Consider the following 20730-nt stretch of genomic DNA (forward strand, 5'->3'; position numbering starts at 1 on the left):
ACTATGCTTTACCATTATTTAGCATCACCCATGACAATGGCTGGCATTTGCTGGAGATTGTGAGGACGGGTTTCACCATTCATTACGTGTACAGGGCATGACTAGTCTATCTTCATCCTGGGAGATGGCACCTGGTTCTGACTACTGTGCTCAAAGGGGCTCCCATTTTGCAGTCTTTCCATCTGTAGCTTTAGGGATTTGGCCTCATCTAATAAACTTACTCTTTGCATGGAATGCTGTGAGAACATAACCATCTTCCATAAACAGACACACAATCCCTCTGCTTTCTCTTTTTCCCCTTCACAGGCTGTACTCATGCTTGCCATCAGCAGGTAAGTGAGCTCCCGAACTGACACTAGACAAAAGACCAGACTGTTCATACACTCTATCCATCGCACAGGGTGGGAAGCAGGAGACAAGTGTTTCCATGTGGAAATGGAAGCCTCGCTAGGGTAGGTCACAGGAGCAGCCACAGCAAAGTGCTCGGTGATTCCCTGATAGCCTTTCCATCCTTTGTGAGTTTGGGCTTAGCCAATATACATACATTTTTTTCTGTCTCAGGCTGAACACTGCCCTTACTGTAATAGAGATGGCTGCCTTTTAGCCCTCTACCTCTTCCTGAGGAGCCCTCTTGCTTCCTAGTGTGTGCTACTCCTTGCAAATGTGCAGACAATTCAACACAAAAATAGTGATTTTGCCAGTCCACCTTCTCTATGTCCAAATGTAGTCTGTATACTAAAAAAAAAGGCATATTCATTAAATTTCAAGTGCCCAAATCAAATGTTTTTTGACTTGATCGATATTCACTCAAATTCTGCCAAATCAGAAGATGACAATATAGCTGTGAATGGACAAGGGAAAAATGTGGCTTTATTTTATTTCCTGAGTGTAACAGTTAAGGCTAAAAGGGAATTCAAAGAGAAGGTATCTTATGTTGGTGGGTCCTTGAAAGGAAATAGCAGTAGATGAAGCAGTGCAAAGGGAGCACTTAGTTCTTGTATGGATCATTAGATATAAGCTGAATTGATTATGATTGGCTGTGCACCTAGAGGAGAGAGATCAGAGGTAGGTATTGCTTGTCCTGAAAAAAAGCACTTGTTTCAAATCTGCTGCTGTGAAGTAAAGAGCAAATATGGTAAATTTGGATAAACAGCCAAGAGATGAGAAGTGTGCCACAGAACAATGGACTCCTGTGACTGGTAGAGAGAAGACTGGATAGTGCCCAGTCTGCCAGGGTGTTGTGAATGAACAATATGGAAATATTCAGCACAGATGGTAGTAAAGGCTGCATGTTAACCTTCAAAAAGTGCAGGTGAGTGAAGTTTTTTTCCCCCATGTGTGCTGCCCTCAGTGCCACTTATATTTATATTGGCACTCACTGTTACAGGGACTGCTGTCAGTAGTAGAGCTTCTAGAAATGTAGCTTTCACAGTTAAAGATGTTTTAAAAAAAAAAAAAAAAAAAAAAAGGCAGGGAAACATCCCTTTTTGATAGCTTACTGCAAAAGGACCATGCAAATAGATAGGAAAAGATCCCTCTGAAGCTTGAATCCCTCATCCCATCATTTTTTAGAGCATAGAAAATAGCAGTGCTAGGTCAGACCAAGGACCTGTGTATCCCTTGCATTGCCTCTGAAACCTAGAGAAGGAATAGCGTGATTGCTTAGCAATGCCTCTTCTGAAAACTCCCAGCATTTGTTTGACTTGGGGAATTGCTCAGTCAAGCGTAGTGTCCATGTATTTATTAGCATCAATAAATATTTCATCCATGAGCCATTCCGGATTTCTTATGAACTTGTGTAAGATCTTTGTATCCCCAGTGTCACGTGGTGAGTTCTGCAGCTTGACTGCTCTGCGTGGGCAGCCTAGCTGATGAGGACTTGAACTAGCTTAGATGGACTGGGAGTTCAATATGCTAAGTTGTTGGATTTCTGCTTGGCGTCTGTGCACCAAAGTTTAAGAGAACAAGTCTCTGAAGCCTGAAGAAAGAATGTAGCTCTAACTCAAAGGTCATCTCCCTGGAGTGAATCTAACCTTTATTTAGGGGACTGGGAGGGTGAGGAACATCTCCTTGGTACTTATTCCTAGAGAAAAGGGAAAGCCATGGAGCTAGATAAGAACAGCAAGGTCATCAACTGCTGCACCTATGTGTGCACTTGCTGTAAAAGTTGCAACCACCTTGTACAGTTATATGACACATTTACTCCCTGTAGTGCTGTAGAATGCTTTCCCAGAGCCATACAGCAAGCTCCAACCAACATCACCTACTGCAGCGTACTGCAAAGATGTGGTAGATGGTGAATCACTTCATGATCTCTAACAAAGGCACTTTTGCCCCTCTTTTCAGCTAAAGAGAGGCAGTTTATTCTATTAAGAGTTGGGACAAGTCTGCCCAGCAATCCCAGTACTGATCTTCAAAACCTTCATCATAGTCTAACACCTGGGAGATGCCTAAAAAAGGAAAGGAAGTCCTTAATTACCCAATTGCTTTTTGATAGTTACCCAATTTTCTTTTAATGCATTTTCAATTTTTATTCTTCCTATCTAAAATTAGTTTCAACAAAATAAACCTTGCTGTGACTACAGCAAACAAGCTCCCCACAGAATATAAAAGCTGTGAGAAGAAGATACACTGGACCCTATTGCTCGTTACTACTGCTATTCATTTTCTATCATTACTAATCTGAAAATGAAAAGAATATTCAGCTGTGAGTCCTCCAGTTCTCCACTCACCACAGTGACTTCTAGAGATGTGCTCTCATCTGGTGGGTCAGACATCACTTCAGCGTTCTCCAACTTTTCTGCCCTTGGCCAGCTGAAATCAAATGGGAACGGAGCTAGAGAGGATCTGCCTCAGCAGGTGAGTCTGAGGGAAGCAGAAAAAGTTCTGTACACAACCCTAATGGAAAGCAGAGACAAATCCTATTCTCCACAGATGAACAGTGAGTGTGCAAGAATTTACATTTGATTGATGCTCACTTAAAGAGCCGTATGTCTTACTGACTGCAGGACTAGTGACCCTACATCACACCTCTAGCAAGCTACAGCTCTTCCTGCAGAATTTGCTACACAAGAATAGGGAGGATTCAGTCTCATGCTCCTGAGTGATCCTGCTCAGGGATCTTCTAACGGAGTCTTTTTTTTAATGTGAGATTTGTTAATTGTCTAAAAAATAAACCCACACACCCCACAGTTGGAAATGCACGTGCAAATCAGAATGGGGATCCATGAAACTGTGCAAGTGGACTGTAAGTCCAACTGAGAACCTAGGATAGAAGCCTTATGAATGACATTTGTAATATGAAGAGAGTGAGCTAATGTTTATAAGGTGGTAGGGAATTGCATCTCATCATATGCTCAGAATGCCCATCTTATACTTACGGCAAAGATGTAAATTTAATGATATATTCCTAAGATGCTGCCAATTGTGTTTTGTTTTTTAACCCTTGAGGGTATTTTGACTAAGCACAAGTATCAGGAATGCCATGTAATCCTTGTTCTACAGCCTCAGTGTAAAACTAAAATAGTTCCCATGAGGAATAAATAATTACCTTTTTTTCTTTCTTTTTTTTTTTTTTTTTTAATGTTAAGGTCAAGAATTAAAAATCCTCCTTGTGAGGTGTCATCAACTGGCTGCTTATCTAAACTTCACTGAAGCCAGAATGGGAGCTGGGGGGAGATGCTCCACTAGTGCAGCTACTCAGGCCTGTAGAACACAGAAGGGATGGCACCCAGATCACTAAATATCTAATGGTGAAGACCTAAAGCTGAAAGTCAGTGTTGGTATCTACAGGGAATCTCCCCCACCCCAGTGTAGAATTTTTATATGGTACCTGAAAAGCTGTCGCACTGCTGCTACCCATGTTTCTGTGACTCACCCTCTTAACTTTGTGTTTTTCAGAAGCTGATGAACTTTTCTACATTGAAATCTCTGAAAAGGCCACTCCCTGGTGTCACAGAACTTTGCTGTGTGCTGTCCTGATAACATAGATCCACTGGAGATCCTTTGTATATTGGGGTAAGGACTTGCTGTTCTGGAATACTCTTTCAGAAGACAAAAATAGATATCCCAGATGGTACTGGGCTCTTTCTAAGGCCAAAGGACAGACTGAGGTTTCAGTGCAGTATGGGAACGGATTTGAGATGAATCAGCAATACAAAATAATGTTTTCACTGTAATGTGTGCATAGGACATGCAGGAGCTATAACTGAGCACATCTCTAACTGTAAAACAGCCCAGCAGGATGTTACAGTGATTGTGTCTGCTTGCAAATGAGATACTAAGATCAAACAATTATAGAGGAGCCGTAACAACTTTGTTCTGTGTTAACTGCTCTCTCTGAATCGCATCTTAATCTTCTCACTGGACACTCTTCAGAGTTTAGATACGTTAGCGTTACTTGTGCATCTCATGTTCAAGTTTCTTCATAGGCTTCTTTAGCCTTGATCCCAGAACTTCTCACATTTCTACCGAAAGCTCAAGATTTTCATGTAAGCAGCAGGGAGGGATTTAGTTTCCCTGTATAGAAGGATATACAATAGTCTCACTACTCTGGCTGCTAATGCAAAGCAAATCTTGACACGGGTTATATTCTTTTACCTGAAGGCAAAGGCATATGCTAGCTGACAATGAGTTATCCTGTTGCAGGGCCTGCAGGATGGGGATTATTTCTGCTAACACGCTTTCATCCTGCATGCAGTACACAGAGCAAATTTCAGTTAGCAGATTTTGAACAAAGACAGGTGATAATGTGTAAATTCATTAGGTGGCAATTCAGAGCCCAAAGTGTGCTTTTAGGATAGCTCATTGATTTCAATAGGAATTTTGCCTGCAGGAGAAATAGACTCATGCAAATGCTGTTATATCATTTTAATAGACAAAAAAATCTAAGGGGATTCAGGAGTGGCAAGAAGACACCTTAAGGCATCTCTGCATAGTACGTGCCTTGGACTCCAAATAAGAACAAATAAATGCCGGCTTATCTGATGACAAAAGACTGACCTGGGTTTTTAAAAAAAAAAAAAAAACTAAAAACAAACAACAACAAAAAAAAACAAACGTAGACAAAAACTGTGGCTTAATCTGACAAGGTCAGCAAATCTCTCTACCAAACTGCAATCCTTCTCAGTGTGGAAGAACTGAAATATTTCACCATTCAGATACCAAAAGTTCAGATACCAAAATTAGTCCTATTTAGTATAGAAGATGGAAGACTTGGCCCTCAGAGCAGGATTACCAAGATGCCTTTAGACAGACTCTGAGTGCTTGTTATGGCAACAAAGGGAAAGCCCTACATTTTACAAATCAAACACTTCAAGGTATAAATTGCTCTAAACTTGGTGGATTCCTGTAGATAAGTTGACGTAGAATTAGGCCAATAAACTACAGTGCTGCTCCTTTCTTAATTCCTTTGGCAACACCACCATGCTTTCAGTGCTCAGAAGTTATGTTCAGATTCATCTCTTCTATAAGGTAATCCTTTTTAATGTATCCATGAATTCAGTGCTTTCCTTTGCACACCTTGAGACCTTGTCTGACTGAAAGGCAAGGACAGCTACATCTTCAGAAAATGAAATTAGTGAGTTACAGCTGAAGTATGGTCAATCTCTTATTACTCACAGAATATCTTATTTCTGGCTCCTGGTGTGCTGTGTGCAGGTGGGAAGCTGCAAACATTGGCTCTTGTTGTGATACAAGTACTCTAGGCCAGATCTTGCTTGTAGAAGTTCTTGCTGTCTCAGAAAAAAAAACCAGAAGAATGCTGTTTCTAAGCAATAAGCTGAGTCTCTCCAGAAACAAAAGCTATGCAGCTTTCTCTAGATTCTATATATATGTATTTTCACCTATGCTTTTAAAATATATTTATATATGTGTGTATGCATATATATATATACACAACACAAAACAGGCCTGAAAAGCAACAATTCTGACTTGAAGCTACTGGTTTAATCAGAAGCATTTTCATATTTTTTGTCACTGCTTTTTGTGTTGAGATCATTACCTTTTCTAATGGTAAATTCAAAAGAATAAAAAATTGCTTCCAGAAGTATCAAATTGCTGACATTAACAATCCTATAAATTAGCACTTTAGAAAAAATGTACGTTGTGTGCTGAATGCATTTACTTTTCCATGTCCTTTGTATTGACTAAAAGCTTTGAGAAAAATCATAAATGCTGTACTTTTCATTGTCTTACCACAGTCTTCTAGAAAAGCAACATCTTTCTAACTAGTATCAATGTTAATATCTGTAGCTGGGGACACTTTTGCTGAGGGGCTACTAACAGGTAATTAGGGATTCTGTACAATGGCTGACAACCTCAGTAGTGAGAAAGCAGGAAACTTAAAGCACACTGAAAACCTTACGGATTTCCTGCTGTTTACCTGCAATTTTTTTCCCCATGTCTGTCTTGACTAATTAGTTTCATGTCCCTTGGGTAGTATCATGGTAATTAAACAGTAGAAACCACACAGAAAAGTGGCAGGAGGTTTTTTGTTATCCTGTTGAACAGTAAATGACAAGTAGCAACCTTCCTGCATCCCTGACACATACAAACACTAGAGAACTTCCCTGTCACATTCCCAACCATAAATCTGAATATGTCATGCAAATACCAGCTCAGCAAATCTCCCTGAATGATACTGAAGTCAAATGCTTAGAAGTAGCTCCAAAAAAGCATGGCAGACTTTTCAGGAATTTAGAAAGCTTCTTAAAAAAGCTGAGAGACCATTTGTAACTAAACAGTTTTATTGACTTTTTTGCAAAATAAAAAACACAAAGTAACCACCAAGATTAAAGGCCATAGACAGCATTAACCAAATGAACCAGCCACTTGGTTATAGTAGCTGATAACTAGCACAACTGGATTTTATTGCATATACCTCAGGTTCACTTATATATCCATTAGTTTGGCAAGATTACAATCATACAGTAGCTTTGGTTGTGTAAAACCTAGTAGTAATACTTACTCAAAATGGCTAATGTTTTATGACAACAGATACTTATCACATCTTTGCCTTCACACATCTTTTCTCATTCTTTCTTCTCTGTAATTTCCATCATCACTGACCAAGAATTAAGGAGACAGTGTTTGCAACTATCATTTATAGCCCTTCTTTATCACCGTATGGTGATGAATCTTTTATAGGGATAGGAATCTGTTGCTTGCTTGCCTTATAGAAGCCTGTAGAGCAGCATCTCTTTCCCTGCTAGGCAGCTTCTACCACCCTGCGGTAGCATGTGCCCAGAATTATTCCAACTGGAACCTAAATAAGTAGAGGTGTATATGGCTTTCAGTCCAAAGCCTTCCCTGACCTACAGCATGGGGGCTTGACTGCACTGCCTTACCTGTGAATACAGAAAATAAAAACATAAACAGCTTTTCACATTGGTATGCTGAGACACCAGCACAAAAAATATTAACAAACCTAACATACAATACCTAACTTAGTTACAGAATTGTGCCTGAGACACTGTGCAGGGCTGCACATGTATGTTCTACAATCTATGTTTTACTTTTGGTCTTTTAAAAATGCTTCATTCTTATATAATCTAGTATAACACCGCAGCTTTAAAGCAATGGTTGATAAAAAGTCATAAACACACAGCGTATCTGAGAACACTGGAGGCTTTTTTTTTCTCACATTGCTTTTGAGGAATTCCTTCCTTTCTGCCTTTATTTTGCCTCCAGCTTTCTGAGGATATTTCCAGAGGAAATACATGACCTACTCAAACCCTACCACTTTGAGTTCTACCAGGGAAAAAGCTACAGAACACTTTAGATTAAAATGAAGTGATAGTGTGCGAAGATCATTCTTCACTTACGAAAGGTTATAATACTAGATAACTTAGTTGGTTTTGCAGCCCTTTCATTTGCTTGCACTGAAGTAAAATGGAATTCGGCATGAGGAATGGCTGCATGGTTAAGACCACAATGAACAAGGTAACTGCTGTGCAGTACTTCAAATGCAAGCAGTATAACTGCTTTCTCTATTCAGATCCATACTTATAAAGATATAAATTAATAAGCCCTTCTAAATGGTTTTAGAAACATCCTCTTTGATCTAGACGCTTAAAACCTCTGAATGCTTAGAACCACTAGATTTCACATGGCTCACATAGTCATAATTATTTGCACTTACAGGGCAAATATTAGAAATACATTTGCCTGCAGTTGAACAGGTAATTATATTGCCTATTATTCAGCTGAGCAAAGATCAAGCACTCCGTATCTTGCAGTTATTGGATCTTATTCTAACTTTTTACTTTAGAAAGGAGAAATACCCATCTAATTATATTACCAAATGCACAGTACTTAGTTTAAAAAAAAAATAACAAAACCAACATTTATACTAGGCATCTTGATTTTTTTTTTCCTAAGGTGACTTTTTATGAGATTGAGAGATTAGACTCTAAAAGCTGTTTCTGATGACTGAGGATTGTCTATTTCACTGTACTCGTATAGTAAAAATAGTTAAAATCTAATACAAAGCTGCTACATGGTTTTGTGGTCTGTAAAATAAAATGATAATCCACAATTTTATCTGAACAAAATACACTAGACAGTATAAAAATACTTCCCAATTGGAGATTGAAACATTAATGCTCTATTATTATTTTTTATATAAAAAGAAAGGTAATAATGGTAGACATTTGTCTTCTTATAAGCCAAAAATATACATAGGACTTCGAGGAGCTGTTCCAGGCTCACTTTCAGTGGGCTTGTGCTTTTGACCCTAGCAGTAATAAATGCACAGATATGGAACAAAGTTTCCTGAAAACATCTTATTTCTAACAATAAGACTAACTTCTGACACTGGCTATGAATTTCCAGTTATGTGTTCTGTTCAGGCAACTACAGCAGAGGAATTCCAGAAGCACCACTTCCGCCTTGAATGGTGTTTATTTAGTGCAAAATCTTCCTTTTCTCTTTCTTTCTTAACTCGTTGGTAGTGATCTTCTTCTTTTAAATACCACACAGGTGGCCAGCGATGCCTCTCAAAATATTCTTGATTATCTGATTAAAAAGAAACAAAGCACAAACCAGCCAGTAAATTACACAGATCCCCAAAAATGCCTTGTTTGCAGAAAGCTACACAACTAATCATTTATCCAGTCTCTGTGTTAGCTAGCTTATCAGAAATTCCCTTAGTTTCCTGATGTACTTACAGTGAAAAGAATCTGAAAGCAGCCACATGTGAGAATTCTCAGACCACTTAAGTGTAAAAATGCAAGACCTTTATAGAGCCTATCTTTAATTGTGACACCAGTACATAACTTTTCCTTTTAGCATCTCTGAAGTAGGTAAAGAGCAACATGTTTGCCTAGGAATCAGGCTAATGACTATGACCCTTCTTTATAGATTAGAAGAATGTAAAAATGCTACATGTAATTGTGCAGACGTTCAGTCTCACAGCTGAGCTATCTATGTGTTGAATGGACTAGGAGAGAAAGAAGGAGTGGCCTCATGAAAATGGAGAAGTGTTGCCCATACCTGAAGATTTAGCTTTGATCTCCTTGCGGAATTTGGAGCAAACACTGTTGTAATTGGTGCAGATGTAGTGCAAGCACCAAGCTGCCAGCTGGTTAGCGTTGTGAAACTGTAAAGAAAAACAAGAAGCTTATTCAGTTTACTGAGGTTATTGTTCATTCTGCAGTCCCAACTAAGAACCAAAGCTAGTGTGATTCCCCAGTGAGTTGTATCTGGCAGCACTCTCACAAGAGCACAGGGAAGCTTTTGAAGATGAATTCCCCTCTAGATGTTCTAGCCCTTGTCAGGCTTCTCTGCTGGAGCAAATGGTGGCCCAAAAGGCTTGTAAGTAGGTGTTTAGTATGCACAGCATTTAGTTCCCCTGAACCTCAGGCATGCTGGACCTGTCCCTTATGTCTGTACCTATGAGTTATTACAAAGCCTGTTCTGAAGTAACTTTCTGTAAGCTTCACTGATAGAATTCAAGCATTAACGAAAGCTCAATACAACACCTAGTAAAAGCTTCCTACAGTCATAAGGAAGAAACAGCTAGAATGCAAATCAACCTTCATTGCATGTGTTTCAGTTGTCTACTATGACCTCAGGTTACAAACACATTGCAGTTGCATGTACAAGGCAGTGAGGATATCCTAACAGCAGTTAAAACTTCCTAATTCTGTCTTCAAGCAAGGAAACAAAAAACACCCTTCATAAAATTAAGTAAGCTGCCCTTCTCTTGAAAAGGGTTCAGTCTTGGTTTCTGGGACTCAGCAAACATTGAAATATGTCTGAACAAGAAGAATTAATATTTGTACATGCTCTGAACTATCAGAAGACTGGCTCTGAGTAGCTAGTCTAGGCATTAAGTTTAAAAACATAAAAACTTTTGCTGCTACACTGCAGATCTAAATATCTACTGGAACTAAACAGAGAGGAACCCAAGAACGAGTTACCATTGCTAAACTGCTCCATTATATTACAACACAGCCATGAAAATAAAGAGCTTGCAAGCTCAATGATCAAGAAAAATTAAAACTTGTATTTGAAACAAAACTACCTCCAGTTTACTTCATAGATATTTCATCTCTGAACTAACGTAAAAACCTTCTTTACAATAGAAAATAAGAGTCAGTTTTATTGTCAGTTGCTCTCAGAACTAAGGACTTTGAGTTTCTTAAGTGTAATAGTCAGAACAAAGAGAGCTAAAACAAGTGCTACAGTTGGCAAGAGTATCTTTAAAGAACAGTGTGCACTAACCTGAGCCAATTCTAAACAGGACAGTACATCCCCATCTATTGCAACGCCACTCATGGAGGCCTTGGTCAGCTCTTGTACTGCATGCTGCTCTGTTACAGGAGAAAACCCATTACTCATATGGGAAACAGTCACATCTCAAGGTCAGATCATCCAGCAGTAACAAAGATCCAAGAAGCCACGTTCTTCCTCCTTCCTGTGTTAGCTCTAGCATGGTGTAAGTGGCATATTCACTTAGGTAGCCTCAGCAACTTCAAATCTGAGTAAAGTCAAATTCTGGCCTTCACAGCTATGGCTGAAGATTCTGCATCACTCCTGTGAACTCTATTGCTACAGTAAAGGACAGTCCACACCAGTATTTGCCTCTTTGCCTCAATTGAAATAATTCATTTCTGTTTTCACATGTAATTGTTATCTCTTTCTTACAGAAAATGAGCCTGCAACTATTAATCACTCATAGAAGTACAAAATTCAGCAGCCACCTGTCTCCTTCTGGCAGAATGGATAGGTGCAAACTTCAATATAAATTAGAAAAATACATCGGCTGTCTTTTTTGGGTAGTACAAAAACAATAGCCAAGGTTTTGGCAATAGCATACTGACAGCACTAATGAAGAAAAATTCACTTCAGGCCCTCTCAGATTAGTTACTTCTGCAGATCTAAATGTGGGCTCACCACTGAAAGGTACTTCAGGAGATTCTCCTTCACCCTTTCCTAGAAGCATAAACATTTTAGAGGCTGGAATGTTTACTGGGAAGTGAGCTGATTCGGCTCTTCCGGATTAAGCTGCTGGCAAAAGCCTTTAGGCTCAAAATTATTTCAACAAGAAATTAAATAGAACAAAATATTCTTAATAGTAAATGTATGCTTATGCAACATTTTTTTTCCTATTAACCCGTGTAACCTTTGCTTCAAGCATCTCTGACAGTTTTGGCCTTGGCCACGTCTTCATAATAATATCAAGTTACACACAAAGAAAAACATATCCTAGAGGCCTGGAGCATGAATAGACTTAATTTTAAAACCAGAATAGTAACCTATTCTGTCATTTTTCTCTAAATATATGGCAGATGAGTTTCATAGTGAACTGAAGATTGAATACCCGTGTGTATACCAAAATATCCAACTCCCACCTGGGCAGTGAAAAGAGATACAGTATTTCTAAAAAACTCATGAACATCGTGATAATTTTTAAATCGGTTCAGTTACCCTCTTTGAACAGAAATTTATAATGGAGCACTTTATCCGTTACATAACAAAAAGTTCAGGGTCCATCCTGTTTTCAGGTAAATTATTAACTACAGAATGGATACTATAAACCATAGATATTGCATCAAGGCTATTGAGAAGGTTTACTCTTCGCATTTTTAAAGCACAAAATGCTTCAACGAGCTGGTTTTGCACAGAACTAAAAAAGGCATGAGGAAAACAAGTACATTTTCATAAGAGAAAACATGAAGTTGTACTATAATTTTCCTTTCATGGAAAAAAGAATATCATCTTTGATATGAAAAAAATCCTGTGCGTTCCAGCATCATTAAGACATGCTTAAAGTGTTGCAGAAGACACTGCATTGGACATGGTCACAGGTCCTTACCTGCTAGAGCAACCAGGTGAGGAAGGCAAAACCTATTTGCCAATGCGATTAACTCAAGTATGTCCAGTTCTTGAGTAGAGGATAATTGCTTGGTGTACAAGTAATCTAAAACAGCTTGCATGGAAGTCTTGTTTATGTTGGGCAGAACTACCTGGAAAAGACATATTAAAAAAACCCAAAAACTCCAATAATTGAGGATTTTTAATATAAGGGTCATGTATCACTTTTGCCACTTTGCTGGACGGTCCCTTTTTCTCAAGTCATCTTAGAAATACAAGGAAATTATTTTTTCAAAAAAGGAATTTGCCATTAAAGTTCAATAAGCTGCCAACTGGCAAGTTTACCTCCAGAGTCAGACCTTTTGTCAGCTTAAATACAGACAATTCTACCAATTTACTGGAATTGGCTCCACATCAAACAGTGAATCTGCACAATGCTTTCTAGCCTGCAAATGGACAGCTTTGTTAGAAGCTGAGCACTTCCCATGCCAAAACTCTCCCAGTAGATTTCTTAAGGAATACAATCTATCTGTTACTAGCAAGGGAATTAAGGAATAAAGGAATCTAGGAAATCTGAGAATAACAGAAACCAAAGGATAAGAAAGCAAGTAATCAGCCAACCAACAAAACAAGGCATAATCGCCAAATCAGAAAAAAACAAACTATACACACACACACAAACAAACAAAAACAAAAAACCCCAAACCAACAAAAAAACCCCAAACCTTCTCAGTTTGTTTCAAAATAGCCAAATTATCCAAGTAAATGACAGTTGGGAAAGGACTGAGAACTGAAGAAACGAGGCAAACCTTTTCTGTCACACATATACATCAGTGTAACTACTGTGCCATGAAACTCCCTATACTGAGACAAATGCTATTTAATTTTTCACCAGCACAACCCTAAATCCTTGTCACCATGGAACTACCTTAAAAGAAGAGGAAGAAGAAATAGAAAATTTCACTGTAACCTATCATTGTAGTATCTCAACTGCAGTTTGCAGACGTGGTCGTTCTCCCACAGTAAAACTGATTCTTGTGGGTCTCGAGGTTGTGCTAGTTGTGCTAGCCCAAGCTAGCTGATGTCTCTAATCAGCAGTTTGTAATTCATATCTGCACGACTCAATAGATGCTGGCACTGAAGAATGCACTGTGGTGTTCTGAAAATCTTTTAGTAAAAAAATGGAATGGCACAGTAGAAAATAATAATTAAAATATGGCGAGGAATTAAACATAACTTAATCTGACTGCTTGAAAGCACTCAGTACGTAATTCCTGCTAGAACTGAATTAATCATTGTCACGTGGCTAGCAGTTAACTTTGGGGGCTTGGAAATTTTTCAGTCAGCTGGATGGGTGGGATTCAAACTCAGATTTGTTATAGCTAAAACATACTCTTATGCGTATCAGATGCTCTGGGAAATGTTCAGTTCTCCAAGTAAGAGCTAATTGTAAAACTCATTCATTATTAACATATTTTGTTAATGCAGAGAACAGTAAATTCAGTGAATGAATTTATTGAATGCTGTGCCTCAAGTACAGAAAAGTAATAACTGAAAAGTAGGTAATTTTGTTTTTGTAAACCAGTTGGAGAAGAAAATTAAATTTCTATCTACATGTACTTAAAAACTTGCAAATTCATTACTGAACACTTTAAACTCTACAAAGCGGAAGCTAAATATTTTAAATGCAAAAGAAGAGCTAAAATTTAAGTTTGTGATTAAAAATAGGTAGAAAATAAATGTGTATTCTTCATTGCCAAATGTTGCTTACTACAATCAAACTATGTTGTTTTGTTTTCTTTTTAAATGAACTACTTGTACTGCATGCCTCCAGGCAAGGAATTGTTTACAGCTGTATTAGAAAAAACAAGAAAAATCTAAGTAGAACACAACCTTCCAAAATATTAAATACAAAACACCTGAACTCTTCATAAGAGCTTCATGATAGAATGGACGAAGAAAATTATAACAAGAACCAACAAAACTCAAATCAAATTCTAGATACAGTAAGACACATGGAAAAAAAATGCTAGCAGAGTGTTTAGAACTCAAAAAATAGACCATGAATACATCTGAAAATATACAGTTTCTAGTAAAAAATCTTAATTCAAAGCTTTGAGATCTTTTATACTCCATAGCTGTTTTATTCAAGAGAATAAGACAACACAGTAGAGAATTACAGTTTAGCTTTCTGCCAAAGTACTGTGAAGCCAGCTCTCATTTCTAGTTTAATACTCTAATTTTTAAAATATTTTTTCCTTTAAATCAATGTCTTTTTTGTATTTTTGTATTTTTTCCTTTAGATCAATGTCTCCTGCCCCAAGTATTCTTCAAAATGTTTTTACTTGAATAAATACATATTCACACATCTTTAGAACTTATTTGAAAGAAATTAGACATTCATATTTAATTATTTCAATATAAAGTATTTTAAATAGGATTTTAGGTTCTGAGCACATTTTGAGGAAGTCTCATGCCTTGCAGAAATTATGACATCCTCCTAGGCACTGTAATTTTCTTCATGGAAAAAAGAAAGAATCTTTCCAGGGATTACTGTAACCACTCAAGTAGCTACAGAATGATGCTTCCATTGCCCAATATCCACCAAACTCTATTAAAATGTGGACAAATACCTCACTGTTCAAGCTCTCGATAAATGATCCTCCAAACATTGCGGACATCCATTCACAGCTACAGATCAGTAGTGGCTTGTGGGCATTTATGGTTCCATCATCCAATTTAAATGTCACATCTGCCATAGGAACAAAGAAACAGGCATGCTGCAAGTCTGTGTTTAAAGTGAAAGTGCCTCAAGAATGCACGTATCAATTACACATTGTTAAGCAAGAACTCTCTCTCCTCCAAGATAACCCTAGGGTTTTGCACAGTTAAGTAAAAATAAAACCTTAAAGCCTCACTTAAAAGGGAGATGCTGGCTGTTCAACACTTGGGAAAGTTCAGCCACTTAGTTAAAAGCTTCTGTATAGATCTGAAGAAGTTAAACTGCAGAATCCCAAGCTGACAAAGCTGGCCACGAGTAACACTAACTTTGTTCTCATTTCTCTCCTCTCAGAACAATGTAAGCTTTTGAAGTACGCAAAGAGACGGTAACATGAGTAAGAGAATTAATACTTTGCCTGTTAAAGTGTGTATTTACTCACCAGAGAACGTCCCTTTGCAAAGGCACTCTTTTATCCGATTAGCTTTTCTGACATGAAATGCTTTAGTAATCTCTTGATTCATGAAGGCTTCTTTATTCATAATGTTCTCCACCATCATTCGCAAATCAAATACTTCCAGGATCTCAGCAATCTGAGCCAGTCTTGTGAGATCTTTTTCATTTTCATCCAGTTGCCCTGTGTATAAAAACTGCAGAACAGTTTTGAAAGGTCCAGCCTGCACAGAGGAATCCATTTTTACCACAGTTACAGGACACATCCTATTTGAGACAGGATTCATTTGCATTTCCTTATGCACACTAACAAACCCCTTACCCCAGGATGACAGAGATCTTGCTGCAGAAATTGTTTCAGCAGGTTCGGGTTTGAGCATGTTCAAAGAATCAGTACTTTCTGGTGCAGGAATTTTAACATCAACAGATTTCAAGGATAGCTCATCAGTGTCATAATTTGTCTCAAGGTGACTTGTCAGAACATCTTTACTTGTATTTTCTTTATTGCACTGTGTTTCATCCAAGTCTGAACTTTCCTCACATTCCATTAAGAAAAGGTCATAAAACTTTGAAGAGGAGGTAGCTAGGTAAATTTTGTGAGCAAAGATGCAGTCCTGCTCCTGGAGAACAAACATCACATCTGCACACAGAGGGCTGTCCAGTAAATAGCCAGCTTCGTTCACGCTCGGTACAGGACATTCAGGAATTTTGATAACTGGAGGAGGGGCTTTTGGAGGTAGGAATGGAGCCTGAAGCAAAGGTTTTTGGACCTTCTTCAAATGAGATTTCCAGAACTGCAGATGTCTTCTGGAGATCAGGGCAGCTCTAATTGCGTTGTCAAACACATCTTTAATTCCAAATTGGTCAAATACACTGGTTTCATAATACGGTATCCCAAGCTCCTTGGCAACCTCTCTGCCTTTTTCAGGTGGCAAAATGTCTCCTCTTTTTATCGGCCTAGGGTTAAACAAAAACAGACCTCCTCACACTGTGATCACTTCAGAGTTACTCTAGAAAGCAGATTTTTACAAAATGTCACAGCACCAACTGTGAGACAAATATAATTCAAACAAATACATAGCATAAAAATAAGTGCACAAAACCCTTTGGGAATCTACAACCACTATACCAGAGAGTATTAGAATAACACACGCAATTCTGCTCAAGTTCGGTGATGTCTTTATAGTAACTATGCTACTAAAAACACATACAAAATCATTTTCACAAGATGGAGCAAGTTCTCTCTCTATTGATGAAAAATTTACAGTAGGAAGAGCTGAAAGGATGCTTTAGAACTCTGTTTAAAAAAAAGCCTCTCCAAATCCTCTTCTACTTGGCTGTTCAACCAGCATCTTTCTTTGTATTCATCCTTCAATCTCAATGGGAAACTGTCAGACAGAGATGTCAGACAGAGAAAATGACAGAGAAATGCCTCAAATACAGCTAAATACAAAGAGAGAAATATTCCTTAGGCTTGCGCTTTTTTAAGAAAATCATAGTAGCCTTTGACAAAATTGTACAGAATAAACACATGAAGAGATAGGCCCTGGTTTGGGTTCAGAAGCATTCTGTAGGATCTCATAAATTTCCAGAGCAGCTTTAGTACATGATACAGCAAATCAGAAAAAAATCTGGGCTGGGATCCAGTTTCCCAACAGAAATATCCAGAAGATATGACCTCAACACTGCATACCATTTTGGACAGACACAACCTGGCACAGATGTAACATGTTCCAGACTACAGTTCGCTGTTGTTGCCAGCTAATAATCAGCTCAGGTGGCAAAGTGTGTGCTAGACATGCAGAGTCCTAATTCAAACTTCATTACTAGTGAAATCATAAAGGAACATTAGAATAATTTTGAGTTTTGAAAAATATTTCCTTTTAAAGAGTCCACAAGAGAACCCAGATCACCCACACAAAAAGGTAATCTTTTTAAAAAAGCAAACCTAAGAAAACGTTATTGCAAGACAAGAATTTGAATGTAAGGTAAAGTTGTATAAGAGCCCATGTAATATTAATTCAGCCTTTTTATGGTAACAGGTCACAACAGATGCTTTAACTATATTTTCACAGATACTATTCATGAATCTGGTATCATTCAGATTCTTATAAAGTGGAGAAACTAGAAGCAATATGTGAAAGTTGTTGTTCTTTTTGAATCTAGGAAAAGCAAAGCTTCTCTACAGAAGCTCCTAACTCTATCAATCTCCAGTTTAATTTGGAGCACTTATTTTCTGGCATGATCTAGGATTATGTTTAGAAAAGAAAAACCCATTGAAAATTAAGATACATGAATAGAACCAATCTGTTTAAGACAGTACCTGATAGGAAAGACAGGGTAGGACATGACACATATTTGGATGGAGAAAGATATATAAAAGCCCCCAGTAATCATTATTATCTACATTATACTAGTGTCCAGGCACTCATGCAAGTTTGGATGTCCAATGAGCAAAAATATTGTTGGAAACATATAATAACTGTGTGTGTTTAAGAAGTAATGAGCCAAAACAACAGAATTACGAATTATAATTTTACTCAAAAAAAAGGGAGGAGAGAAATGTCATGCTCTGCTTTTTCTCTTTGGAAGTTATTATATTTGATTTACATTTTAAATTCCTATTCTTGTTTAAACTTTACCTTGCCAAGGGCCGTCTGGCTCTGTTAACAGCCTCAAGATCTGCATAGCGGAGATCTAGTTGGCAGCCCACCAGAATGACAGGTGTACGAGGACAGAAGTGCTTGATTTCTTGATACCACATCGTTTTCACATGATTCAGGGAATTAGGATTAGCAATTGAAAAGCAGAGAACAACTACATCAGACCTAGAAAGGGAACATGAAGATACCAATTAAAACTCAACGAGCACACTTTCCACTGCAACTTCACACCTATTTTCATCACTCCTTCTTGAAGCTATTCCATTGTGTGCTTTGAAAAACACACTGACACCCAACAAGAGAACACACGTTGTTCATGCAAAGGTTTTATAGAAGCTATGCATTTAATCACAAAAGCATGAGAGCACAGAGCCACATACTTAGGAAGTGCTGGCCCCATATGCAGAGAGATGATCTCTGCACATATAAACAGAGCACTAAGAAGGGAGGTAGAACTTGCCCTTTTCTACTTTTACACTGCAGTTGTCCACAGGCTGTCATTGCTTGCAACTGCTGACTGGATACCTGAATGCAATTCAAAGATCACTGGTGCTCAGGAATTAGAAAGGTGTTACACAGAACTCCAGAAAAGCCACACCAGCAGACAGACCGTTTCTGAGCTTGCCACAGAGGAATAACTTTACTGCATTCTTCTAGATAGTGAGGCTGTATCCTCTGCAGTGCACTTTGTACAGCAGTGCTTCCAACATCTTTAATAAATAACCTGTTAAAAGGATTAATTGCCACAGAATTTACAGCAATGATCACTTCCACAATACAAGCAAAAATGAGTATTGTAAAAATAAGGGCAATGCAGCACAGAACAAGACAGTACCTTAAATCAGTGCAAGCACAAAAATGTTCGAGAGCTTTTACAAGTTTTAAGAAAAGACAAAATATTTCAGTAAATAAAACCGCTTTCTAAAGCACAAACATGAGGATTAAAGTTGGGAGTTCAGCCACCAAACCACTTGCCAGATCTAGCACCCCAATGGTGAGAAATGCTTGAGTACTTGTCTCAGAGCATTCCTATCCTGGGATAATTCCTTTATTTATAAACTAGGATGGGATTTATAAAGCAGTTTTCACACTCCTGGGTCTCTCATGAAAGAAAAACAAGAGCAACAAAAATTAAAATTAAAAAAACAACGTTGAATTGAAACTCTAAGAAAAGACTGGGGGAAAGGGACATCTGGGGTGGTAGAGGGAACTTGCTAATACAGAGCTGACAGCAGAATAACCTCTGCAATACTATGTCTACCTCAGTTCTGTTACTCGTTAATTTAGCACAATATGCTGTGTCCGTAGTTCGCATAAAAGATACAGAAGGAACAATGAATCTTAGCGTTTGCCTTCTAAATAATGGAATACCTCCTCAGTACTGCTGCTTTCTACATTACAGCGAGGGCACAGACATACCCAGCGGGACTGCTTCTAAAAATAGCTGCAACAGTGCAGGTACTGCTGCGAGCATAACTCACACAGGAGAAATGCACCAGCTCCAGATCTGTACCTCATATAAACTACAACACATCTGTCATATTTAGAGACAAGCCCTTTTCAAATTGGAATGTTATCTGCTAAATAGGGAGAGGTAAGTAGCCAAAACACGGTTCTTCTATGTAACTGAAGCAAATACAAATCAAATTTAAGTTTGCTCTATTCAAGGTCACATAAGAATAAAACCTAGATCCAGGAGAAAAATTTGCTTAGATTCCAGGAAGGAGGAATCAGTGTGTAGCTACAGTGAAAAATCTGTTAGACGTATTCTGATCTGCTCAATTGCTTAATTTAAGATGATCAGAATTGCCAGAGCAGGAAATGTTGGCTGTCAGGCCAGCTCCAACTATAACTGAACAGTCTGTCTTGTGATTTTCAGAAACTGACACCTAAGCCAAGTAATTGCAGCCATGAGTACTCAACCCTCCTGACTCTACAAACCACAGGATACACATCTCTGCAAACCAGAAGTAAAGAGAACTCTGCAGGAGCTCCTAGACAGGAGATGACAACAGCTGCCCCCAGCACTTGTACTGCCCAGTGCTGGGATGGCCAGAGCTGGGCTGCCGAGACAAGCCAGGGATGACCTGTTTCCTTGGCCAGGACAGCCCCAAATCACTCAGCAGACCAGACCCAGTGCAGACCTGTGGTTGGGGAAATAATTCTTACTGCAAAACATTTACATCTGATGTGTGCCCAGCTTGCTCTAAACATAGCTATAGACAACTTATAGGAGACTTCTATGGACAAAGAAAGTAGGTCATAAACATTCTGAGATGCACACAAACATAAGTATTGCTTCAATGCATTCAGTAGTACACGTTTGAACATGGATAAGAACTTTTCATGAAAGCAGCTACCCCTTTTAAACTTCAGAGAATGAAAAAAAAAGCCTCTGGAGAACCACATCTGTGACAGGAATTAGTACATGGTGTGCTGCTACATGGGACATGTACATGGGAGCTCCTAGTGTCTGAGATACGAACTTTATCAGATGTAGAGACAGCAGTGGAAGTCATTGCAGAAAAGCAAGTAGTACAGCAAAATGATAAGAAAGTTTTAAATTAGCAGCCGCAT

At 38.3% G+C, this 20730-nt stretch overlaps 1 protein-coding gene across 10 annotated transcripts in view; it reads right to left on the reverse strand.

Moving 5' to 3' along the window:
- Positions 1-2114: 2114 nt before the first annotated feature.
- RHOBTB1 (Rho related BTB domain containing 1) overlaps positions 2115-20730 on the reverse strand; it is a 53971-nt gene continuing 35355 nt past the window's right edge. For 9 of the 10 annotated variants that reach the window (XM_042863318.1, XM_042863316.1, XM_042863314.1 and 6 more), the window contains 7 exons: positions 18133-18318; positions 15480-16447; positions 14952-15070; positions 12320-12470; positions 10726-10814; positions 9493-9598; positions 6729-9015 (listed from right to left, as the gene is read on the reverse strand). In XM_042863318.1, the coding sequence (XP_042719252.1) occupies positions 8846-9015; positions 9493-9598; positions 10726-10814; positions 12320-12470; positions 14952-15070; positions 15480-16447; positions 18133-18318 (1789 nt within the window). In that variant the 3' untranslated portion in view covers positions 6729-8845. Of the gene's footprint in view, positions 2451-2732; positions 2815-5619; positions 5733-6728; positions 9016-9492; positions 9599-10725; positions 10815-12319; positions 12471-14951; positions 15071-15479; positions 16448-18132; positions 18319-20730 lie in introns of those variants that run through there. The other variant, XR_006177434.1, reaches the window with a different exon arrangement.

Source organism: Lagopus leucura, unplaced genomic scaffold, assembly GCF_019238085.1.
Source record: "Lagopus leucura isolate 7727_CA_CO unplaced genomic scaffold, USGS_WTPT01 Super-Scaffold_739, whole genome shotgun sequence".
NCBI lineage: Eukaryota > Metazoa > Chordata > Aves > Galliformes > Phasianidae > Lagopus > Lagopus leucura.